The 10670-nt window shown below is 37.5% G+C and overlaps 2 protein-coding genes across 4 annotated transcripts in view; both read left to right on the top strand.

Annotated features, from left to right (window-relative positions):
• slc2a11l (solute carrier family 2 member 11, like) overlaps positions 1 to 1661 on the top strand; it is a gene marked incomplete in the record, with an annotated part of 3894 nt that extends 2233 nt beyond the window's left edge. Inside the window, 5 exon segments of the mRNA XM_035667519.1 lie at positions 229 to 339; positions 542 to 643; positions 753 to 828; positions 951 to 1078; positions 1205 to 1661. Coding sequence (XP_035523412.1) covers positions 229 to 339; positions 542 to 643; positions 753 to 828; positions 951 to 1078; positions 1205 to 1420 — 633 coding nt within the window.
• Positions 1662 to 2755: 1094 nt separating this feature from the next.
• Positions 2756 to 10398, top strand: nt5c2l1 (5'-nucleotidase, cytosolic II, like 1). Of its 3 annotated transcripts, XM_035668108.1 has the most exons (18): positions 2757 to 2960; positions 4127 to 4200; positions 4383 to 4500; positions 4757 to 4852; positions 5554 to 5645; positions 5789 to 5846; positions 5992 to 6085; positions 6198 to 6251; positions 6334 to 6417; positions 6509 to 6544; positions 6627 to 6734; positions 6825 to 6891; positions 7750 to 7920; positions 8004 to 8055; positions 8541 to 8601; positions 9488 to 9664; positions 9769 to 9862; positions 9951 to 10398. In XM_035668108.1, exons 1-17 carry the CDS (start codon positions 2881 to 2883, stop codon positions 9859 to 9861), a joined length of 1515 nt encoding a protein of 504 aa, XP_035524001.1. In that variant the 5' UTR covers positions 2757 to 2880; the 3' UTR covers position 9862; positions 9951 to 10398. The 3 variants fall into 3 exon arrangements, with proteins under 3 accessions (XP_035524002.1, XP_035524001.1, XP_035524003.1); XM_035668109.1 differs by lacking the exon at positions 9951 to 10398 and having other exon boundaries at positions 2756 to 2960; positions 9769 to 9861; XM_035668110.1 differs by lacking the exon at positions 2757 to 2960 and having other exon boundaries at positions 4127 to 4196.
• Positions 10399 to 10670: the final 272 nt, after the last annotated feature.

Raw genomic sequence — 10670 nt, 5'->3', positions numbered from 1 at the left:
GATCGATACCACTCTTATATCTGTTTGTTAATATAAAGCTGGAGCCAGGAAGAGTTAGTAAGGCTTAGCACAAAGACTGGAAACAGGGGAAAACAGCTTGCCTGGCTCCATCTCAGCTTAATAAATTCTGCTTCCTCTAAAGCTCACTGAAGCCTGTAGTTCATGTTAAACTGAAAAAAGTGAACAATGTCTTTAATTTGTGGTTCTTATTCAAATGCTTCTCTCCAGGTGTACTTTTATTCTTTTGATGTGTTTCGTGCGGCAGGAATCCAAGAAGACCAGTTACGTTACACGGCCCTGGGAACAGGCCTGTGTGAGCTGGCGACCTCTGTAGCCTGTGTAAGTCCCTTTTCACTAATATCCTATCATGTTTTATGGCTATTACCAGTAAATGTTGAGTGTGATATCCCTTACATATCCTATAGATGTTCTCTATTTGTACTTTTTGTGATTGAGTAACACCCCTTCCTTCTGCTCTCACAGTCCTAATGTATAGTTAGAGCTCCCCCTTGTGGTTTAAAATGTGTTTTTGTTGTCGCAGTTTATGATTGTTGAGAATACAGGCAAAAAAGTCCTGCTGCTCAGAGGATATGTAGGAATGTCTGCAACCCTGATCCTCCTCACCGTAACTCTGTACCTACAAGTGAGTTATCACAAAACCAGACACTGTTTGCAGCATATTTGGATGCTTCAAACAATACAATAGATGACTGACAGCAACTCAAATCACTCATAAACTCCTTTTTCCTCAGACTCAGGTCTCCTGGATGCCGTACTGCAGCATGGTCCTCATTTTTATCTTCATTTTCTTTTTTGCTAGTGGACCAGGTATATTTATCACTCCAAATCTGAGCCATTTTATGAATGATTTCAATTTCAGTATGCCCTTTCTGAATCAACAAGGATTACATCTTACTGCATTGTTTACTTCCTTTGTTTTTGACCCTCAGCTGGAGTAACAGCTCCTCTTCCAGGGGAATTATTTACTCAGTCATTCAAATCAGCTGGATACACAATCGCCTGCACTCTCAACTGGACAGGGCTGTTTGTGCTGGGGATGGTCTTTCCTATCTTAGTGGTAAAGCACATTGCTGTCTTCGTCTAATTTGGCATATTTTAACTACAGGCCAGTTAGTTAGGAGAGATTATTAAATGCATCACTCACACTAATGTACCAATGTCCTCCAACATGCTTCCTTTCCAGGCAAACCTGAAGTACTTTTGCTTTCTCATATTCCTGTTTTTCTGCGCTGGCTGTGGCCTGTATGTGAGGCTGTACTTCCCTGAGACCAAGAATCGAACAGCACTGGAGATTGCTGCAGAGTTTGAGAAGATACACAGCAAATCGGAAAAATCGCAGAGGATAAGCGACACTGAGCAGAAACTCAACGGGATCAAAACATACAAGACCAAGTTTTGATCATATTCACAGAGGTCATAAATTGTCAATCAGCAAACATTTAGCTTGAAGAAGTCACTTCATATCACACTGAGGTTACTGAAATTGTTTAAATGTAACCCAGGCAGAAAGATACAACTCATATAACAGTTTAATTCTATTATTACAGACCATCTGTATCATTTTTACTGAGTCAGTCATGTGAACAATACAGTACTGCAAGACAACGTTAATAAAAGTGGCTTTACTGTTTTTTATGGCGTATGTTGTTTTTTGGGGGTTTTGTAACAAAATATATTTTAATGTGTTCCTATTTTGTGTTTGTGTGTTGTTATTTTAGTGGTGAACTGCCATTATTGATCTTTAAAATGTCCCAAAGGGGATTTTGGCTACAGCTGTCAGACAAGACTGTGTTAATCTCTGCCCTTGTAACTTAAAACCAGGTTTGGTCCTTTAGGTTATCAGTGGGGTCTGCATGTTAAAGCTCAGGCCAAACAGATACTCATCAGAACATCCAGTGTCCAGTTGCATAAACTTCAGTATGTAACAACAGTATGCAGGACAAATGGCCTCAAGTGTGTGTGTGTGTATGTGCATGTGTTTATCTACAAGACATGTGTGCTCATCTAGCTACTGCTGGAAAAGTTGTTCTACTCCACCACATTTCAGAGAAAAACTTATCACTTTTGACTTCACTGTGTTACACAGCTTAAGTTACTTTACAGATTTATATTTTACACACATTGTATAAAATATGACTCATTACTAACTAAACTACCCGACAGTGTGAGTTTATACAGGACAGTAAAATAGTAAAAAATAATAGATTAGTTTTACCTCAACAAGCTGTAACACTAAAATGCAGCTCACATATTAATGCATTAGTTATTATAACATATAACAATTTACTGTATATAGTATACTTGGTTAGCAATTAAATTTTTTGCATCATGCAAATACAAATCCTAGATCATAATAAATTTGCAGCATAGGACACTAAACATTAGCTATATAGATTTTAACTTTTGCATGTAATGCTTTAAGAACATATTGCTGACTTCTATAGGCCTACTAGTGCAGTGCAGCTTTTGGTGAAGCCAAATGCAAATAAACCACATTAACATATGAGCTGTTTTGCTTTGAATGAATACAGTGTACCAGTTCGGGTCACAGCGGGACTGACAGTCATCGGGAAACTCCTACCCAATTACGCAGGCGTGCTGCCCCGGCACATGTGTGCGCCTCTGATAACACAATCTATGCGTTCAAAGCCAAATGTCATGCGCGACGAATGTGTGACCAAAGCTAAAGAAGAGAGCCTGGATGCGCGTATCCTGCAGCTGTTTACATCACCAACAACTCCACGCCCACAAAACTTGGGTACATTTTGGTCATTTAAATGCCTCTGTAGTGGCAAAAAAAAGTAGCAGAGTAGCAGAGCATCCGAGCAGTTGCAGGCTTCGTTTTAAAGTTTGCAGACAATGGACGCAAAGGACGCAATGGACACAGATCCCATCGTCTCCACTGATGTGCCCATGGTGAAGAGAGGATTTGACCAAAAGTGAGTCCATTTGATTTAGGTTGATTTAAATGTCATACACAAATATACTCCGAGGTGAACAACACCACTAAGGTTTACCCTTCTTAGCCAACTTTTTATTTTTATTTTACAACACTATGATAAGACATTGTGAAGTTTTGTATTTTTTCCCCCCTCAGGTCATCTTTCTGTGTTAGACAGGAGGAATCCACTTTCTGTATTTATTTCTACATTATTAACAAGTCATTCTCTTCAGTGATTTAATAATTATGCTATTTATAAATTATTCTTTTTACAAATTACACATGCTTCCCGACACTGCTCACCTGCTTCTATCCTCTGAAGGACCCTATCACTAAATATTTTAATCAGTGGACACTGAAACCAGAAGCCACTCCTTCTACAGTACATCAGAAACTAGCTTTTATTTGCTGGATTGATCCCATGAGAAAGATCCTCAGTGCTCAGCAGTAACACATTTACAAAACAGGAGCTTGCAGGTAAATTATTTAGAGAAACCTTATTAGTATAAACTGTCAGGCAAGGGTTGAGCCTTGGGCCATCCAGACCTGAGGTGGTGCAGATATGCCTCTCTTTCTCTGTCAGGGTGTCACTGATAAAGAGGAGCATCTGGTAGCAAGTGACACAGGAAACAATGTACAGTTACATTGTCTGTTAAAAACACACCATGTGTTTAAAAAAAATATGTCCCGCTGGTAATTGGCAGTCATTTGAAACAGTGGAGGAGATAGCTGAAGGTAATGATAACATCTCTACCCTCCACCCAGCTCCACCTCTGCTGTAGGGACTTACAGCTGGAGAGTAGCAGCTAAAACTACATAAAGGTAACTGAGGTCTGATGTAGATGAAGTTCCTGAATTTCTAAAAGAATCCTTTGATAAAAAAAAAGCCATTAAGCCATTAAAGCAACCACAAGGATACCTAGTAATGTCACAGACTTTGTTTCAGGCCTACATGAACACAACCTCTGGATAGAATTGATGCAAACACGCTGATAAGCAAATACCTGACTGTGTATACTGCAACATACTGAACCTTCAGAAAACCTCACCACACACACAGATTGTGCACCTTACCCTATATAACATCTCTGAGGTCTTGTGCTCAGACATCTTGTCATCTGGTCATGTGTCTGCATGCTTCAACTGTGTTGTTGTTGATCACAGGGTGTTCGTCAACAGAAATCTGACGCTGGAAAACATCAAATGCTATGGCTTTGACATGGACTACACGATGGCAAGTATGTAAAGGCGCCACTGCAACAGAAAGACCTGTGTATATTCAGTGGGTCATCATGTGGAGGTTGTAAATCTGAACTCTATTGTATTGAATTCTTTATTCTGAACTGGCTACACAAGGTTTATATGCTGGTGTTGTTTTTGTTGTGTGTGTGTGTGTGTGTGTGTGTGTGTTTGTTTGTAGTGTATAAGTCTCCTGATTACGAGAGCCTGGGCTTTGAGCTGATAAGAGACAGGATGGTGTCTATTGGATACCCTCATGAGCTTCTACGCTACACATACGACCCCAGCTTCCCCACACGGTTAGTTTTAAATCAACCTGAGGATTCATCTAACAATTAAATGTATTAATAATAATTCCAACCGATTAGTCAATTAATTGAAAAAAGAAATCTGCAACTATTTTGATGATCAATTACTCTTTAAATAATTGCCAAACATTTCCATGATGGGCGGCTTTGAATATTTCTGGCATTTAATTGATCAATACATCAATAATGAAAATTATTTTTGTAATGTCTTGATAACCTTCTTCTCTCTTTTTTCCCCCACCTACAGCGGTTTAGTGATCGACACCACATACGGAAACCTCCTGAAGGTGGATTCAAATGGGAATATTTTAGTCTGCAGTCACGGCTTCTGCTTCATCAAAGGGTAAAGTTGAAATCTTTACAAAATAAAGTACAAAAATGTCGCCACATACTCATGTATGTTTTTAAAGATGGATGCCTCTACATGTGAACTCTGGAGCTCAGGTGAAGTCATACAGACACAGGGAACGAGGAAGAGAGACAGAGACACACACACAACCAAAAGATTACTGATATGAACGTGTATAAAAACACAATTAAACCTGAGTAAATGGATGAATGAATACTGGTAGTATACAGTAAATTAGTATTAAAATTGTATGATTTTATTGAGTGGAACACATTCAAATTCGAAAAAGAAAGCTTTGATTTGATCCAACGGTAAAAATGTGTCTTACTGTGACTGACTGGATAAAAAAAACAACTACAGTTTAATTAAAACCTGACTCTCATGTTTGCTTGCGTTTGGATGCCACTCATAGTTATTTAATGAGAAGGGAAACACAAACAGCTAATTGTGACAGCAGCATGATGGTCAGCTGAGATGAGCTGGCTCGACGTGGTCTTTCTTGTTCTCTGGTTACAAACCGCGACAGCAGATAAACATGAGGGTGTCTAATCTGTTTTGTTTCAACATATTATGACAAGATTTCACAGAGAGATTTCAGAGCCATGACATTTACATTCATGCACATTTGTTTGTCAGTTAGTTGTGTATGTTTGTACATTTGTAATATTAAACTGTGTTATGTTTGTGCTCCACAGGGAAGACATCCAGAAATACTACCCCAACAATTTCATTCAAAGAGACGACACTGACCGTTTCTACATTCTCAACACGCTCTTCAATCTTTCAGGTATAAAATTCACCTGTAGAGAAATATAAGATTTTGAATTTGACGGTTAAATTCATATTTTGTGTGTAATCCTGTAAGCATAAAAGATATATATGATATCCTGCAAGTGTAGCAGCTGACCTGTGTTTTTACGCATCCTGCAGAGACGTATCTGTACACCTGCCTTGTGGACTTCTTCACCAGATGCACGAGATACACAAAGTGAGTTTTATTTCCCCCATAGGTTTGACTCTTTTTTGCCACTCCTGTTTTACCTCTCAGCTCTGAACTGTTATAAATCAATCCATGAATTATTTGTCACACACACCTCACCACTCTTTTCTCTGCTGTTACGTTCTTCTTTCAGCATCCTGAAGGGTTACCAGCATGGCGACTTGTTTATGTCCTACAGAAGCATGTTCCAGGATGTTCGAGATGCAATGGACTTCATTCACGATACGGTGAATTAACAGATTAAAAGATACAGAATTGTGCCCCATTGTTGGCCTGGGAAATCATACTTTGTCTCTACTGAACAGTAACTGGTATACTGTATCTGTTTGTGCTGTATAGGGAATCCTAAAGGAACGAACCATCAAGAATTTGGAGAAATATGTTGTCAAAGATGTGAGTAAATTGACAAGAATATGCATCAAAATGTGTTTGAGCTTTCTGACATACAATAAATAAATGAATATGTTCTTTACAGACAAATCTCCCCATACTCCTGACCCGGATTAAAGAGGTGGCCAAGGTCTTCCTCGCCACCAACAGTGACTACAACTACACTGAGGTGAGCTTCTAATAGTGCCAATACAAATTATATGACCCTTCAAAATCATCATTTATTCTAACGTCTTATTTTTTTCTCCTTCTCCATCAAGTCCATTATGAAATACCTACTTGAAAGCAATGCTAAAGTAAGTGTAATAAGTGGTTTTACTATTAGGAAAGTGTCCATTTAATTGAGTCCTGTGAATTTAACATTAGTTTTCATTCTAGTCTGGAAGTCCGAAAAAGTCCTGGCGCTCTTTCTTCGACCTGGTCGTCGTGGATACCAGAAAGCCGCTGTTCTTCGCGGAGGGGACTGTGCTGAGACAAGTGGACACGGTATGAAATAGTCTTTCTTAAACTGAAGATTTTTACATGTTAATGTTGAACTGCAGCAGGTTTCAGTGACATGTTGTATTCTGGACACAGCACACAGGAAAACTTCGGATTGGGACTTACACAGGCGACCTCCAGCATGGCACTGTTTACTCCGGAGGTGAGATTCATTCATGTGATTTTATTTATTTGTGAATTTTCAATTAATTGTCACATTTATATTTAACTGCACAAATAGATAGTGGGTGAAAGAAGAATATTTAGTACAGTTTTTACACACTAGGTGGTTATTGATATGTCCAGTTTGGGCCTATTTTGATTATTAGGTACTACCGGTACCTAATAATGTAGTTTTCCAGACAGAAAGTCGATTCTGTTCAGACAATAGTGCAGCAACTGGTTTATTATTAGGGTTTATTAGGGGTTATAATTTTGGTGAACATTTGGGGCTGTAATTTAAGATTATGGATAAGGAAATATAATTAGACCCCAAATGCTCACCCTTTACAAGGATAAATAAATGTTCAAATATGGAAGCAAAAATAGTTTAATTTGAATACTAATTAATTAATTGAATTTAAATGTGTTTTATTTGTTTATATAATTTTTATTTTATTGTATTTTGTGTTTTTAATTTTTTTACTTTTTTTTTAAATTGTGGTGTGTATTTGTTTAAATCATAGTTTTGAAAGATGCTATATAAATAACGTTTATTATTAGTTATTTGTTATACTATTTAAATTTAAACTGAGCTTTTGTTTTCTTTTAGACACTTTTCTGTCTGAAAAAAGAAGTACTACAAAATTTGAAATGACCTTGGATGATTTTTAAAAGTAAAATTATTGATTCAATATTAATTATTCAGCAGTGGTTGAATTTCACAATCGCTTATATTACTAAAACTATTACGACCTTATCTTTCCCTCCATACATAAGTGTGTTTTTATGTGTGCTTGTGATGTGGATGAATTTGTTCATTCATGCTTATGTAATATTTCAAATGAACGTCTGGTTGCAGGATCATCAGACATCGTCTGCGATCTGCTGGATGTGAAAGGTAAAGACATCCTCTATGTTGGGGACCACATCTTTGGCGACATTCTCAAATCTAAGAAACGTCAGGGCTGGAAGACTTTCCTGGTGGTACCGGAGCTCACCAAGGAGCTGCAAGTGTGGGAGGAGAAGAAAAGTAAGAACAAGCAGACAACATCCGGTGTTATTGTGATCATTTTGTTGATCTTCAAAGTCTTGATGACTTTCTTGGTTTTGCAGATCTGTTTGAGGAGCTGAAACGTCTCGATGTCTTCTTAGCTGAGATTTACAAGTGAGTTTGTGCCCATCTGTCGTTGTTATATAATCAAATCTTATTGAATGGTAACTAAACAGTTTATGGTGAATGATGAGTTCACATGGAATAGATGAATACATTATATGATTTATCACTTATACCCTAAGAATAAATGAATCTATAACATTATTCCATCAGTAGTAAAGGCATTAGTTCAGTCTGTGTCAAGTATAGTTTTAGTAATTCATGATTTGTAAATGATCTGCTGTATTGAATGTAAAAATGCAAATTGTTAAGGAAATCAAACAAACCGTCATGTGTATCATGTTAATAATTAAGTTGAACCTTGTTGATGTTTTACACCCACTGATTTAAGCTGCAACAACTGTGTCATTTATCAAACATTTACCAAGTTTTAGTAACATTGTTGCCATGCCAACATCTTACTGTACAAGAGCTTTAATGTTGTTACGTGAAGGGCTGAAACGGCTGTTATTATTTTCTGTGTTTGTCGTCTGAAGGCATCTGGACAGCGGCAGCCAAGAGTGTCCCGACATCAGGGCCATTCAGACGAGAATGAAGGTGAGCTCCACATATCAAAACACATCTTCATTTTTTGAACACTGCTAAAGAAAATGTTTTAATGACATAGGAGACAGCTCAGATTAGTGCAATGAGAACTTTGTTCATAGCAATACATTAGATCATTAACAATGTGAAATAATGGGACATTTGTTGCCTACTGGGAGGCTTGAAATTTGTACATTGCAGCAATAATTTAAAAAAAAGTCCTTAGTCTTAGTGACAAGTGCGTAGGATTAATATATTAAAAAGTTATATTGCGTGCACACTGTGTTTTCATCAGTGGAATCACTCTTTAATAGAGATTGTATTTATTGAACTCTGTTGAAGATTAACGGGAAGGTGCATCTAGAACCAGAATATAAATGTTAACTTTTATTTACTTATTTATTTAGCACTGCACCGTATTATGCATGTATAGTGGAATTTAGAGAAAGACCCAGGGTAAAGGGGTTAGGTCAGGGATAAGGAGTGACGATGTATCATTTGCTGACTTAGTCATAGTGGTAGGGATGATTGTGGCTAAAACTGTGAATTATGAATTTACTATGAGAAAGGGGGGAAAAGGTATTTGTTTTATTCTCTGCATTGTTTATTTACCTGTCTATTATTATTATTATTATTATTAGTAGTAGTAGTAGTATTGTGTATTATTATTATTATTATAAAGTGAGTTCAAGCGATGCACAGTGTGTGGGATTGTTTGGTTTTCTTTTCAAGGCCAGAAAAATTATTTAAAAAACTAAGAATGCATTATTGCTACAGAAACACACACCAGAATTTTTTGCTCAGCTCAGCAGTTGTGTTTCAGGTGTTTTTCATGTTTTATTACTCTCTGTCTGGGTGTTTTGTTTTTGCTGATGCGGTTGTTGTTTTGTGTTTACAGGTGCTGACCTACAGAATGGACATGTCCTATGGCCAGATGGGCAGCCTCCTGCGCAGCGGCTCCAGACAGACGCTGTTTGCCAGCCAGCTGATGCGTTATGCAGATTTATACTCGTCCACCTGCATCAACCTGCTGCACTACCCCTTCAATTACCTCTTCATGGCTCCCCCAGTCCTGGTCAGTCCTCACCCATACTCCTGCACAGAAAATAAATCTGTATTCTGTCATAGTTTATCACGACGGCAATTCTTCATCTCGCTCTCACTCGTGAACTCTTTCAGATGCCTCACGAGGTAGCGTCTCAAAACTCGGCTGACTTCTGTTCATCGGAGCTCACCGTCACCAACAACATTGTCACGATGAACAGAAACTAAGGTTATTATCATTATGACGCAGTATTTGCATTTTACCAGATCTTCCCTGAATTCTGTTAATAGTTTATTAACATTGCTCTCTCTTGCAGTGCTGAACACAGCTGAAATGTTTCAGAAGAAGAAGAAGATGAGAAGATGCTTCAGAGGAATCTTCTAATGTGCTTCTAAGCGTCATATGGACAGTTCTCACTGATGAAGGTGACTGTTTGCACCTGTGCTTGTATAAAGGGTGTGTTGCAGCCACAATGTGCCTCCTTTACAAAAAAACTAAACATATTGCTCCACCTAGTGGAAATGCTATGCCATGCAATGTTTAATAAATTAACCTATAAATAAAGTATGTTGAGATTTTAGGATTCAAAGCAAACAGACTCAGGGTTACTGTATATAAGAGTGCAAATTTGTCTTAATCTGTTGTTACATGTAGTGGTGCATATGCACTTTCAATCTCAGGTTTGTGTAATGGTTTTTAAGAAGTAACTTTATTTATTTGTTTTTTTGTGTGACAGAAATAATTTCAATAAATAATTCATATGATCTGTTTTTGTTGTTTTCATCAGACTACAACAACTTTAACTAAACTTGCCTGTTTATATAACATTAAAGGAGTTCAGCTAATATTAAAGGACATGCTCCAATAATTATTTTACAGTGTTAACGTAGTTTGAGACTGAAAGGGGGACTACTTGTTTTGTAGAAAGTAGTTTCAATGAAACATTTCCCCATTAAAGTCTTTGGATTATTCAGAGTAACCACAACACTGTTTCTGGAAAGATACATTGTAAATGTAAACCAGAACTAGAAGTTGG

The sequence above is a fragment of the Morone saxatilis genome, unplaced genomic scaffold, assembly GCF_004916995.1.
Source record: "Morone saxatilis isolate NCDOM2014 unplaced genomic scaffold, NCSU_SB_2.0 Contig21, whole genome shotgun sequence".
NCBI classification, from domain to species: domain Eukaryota; kingdom Metazoa; phylum Chordata; class Actinopteri; family Moronidae; genus Morone; species Morone saxatilis.
The sequence above is the reverse complement of the archived record's forward strand: the minus strand, read 5'-3'. Positions and strand labels throughout refer to the sequence as shown.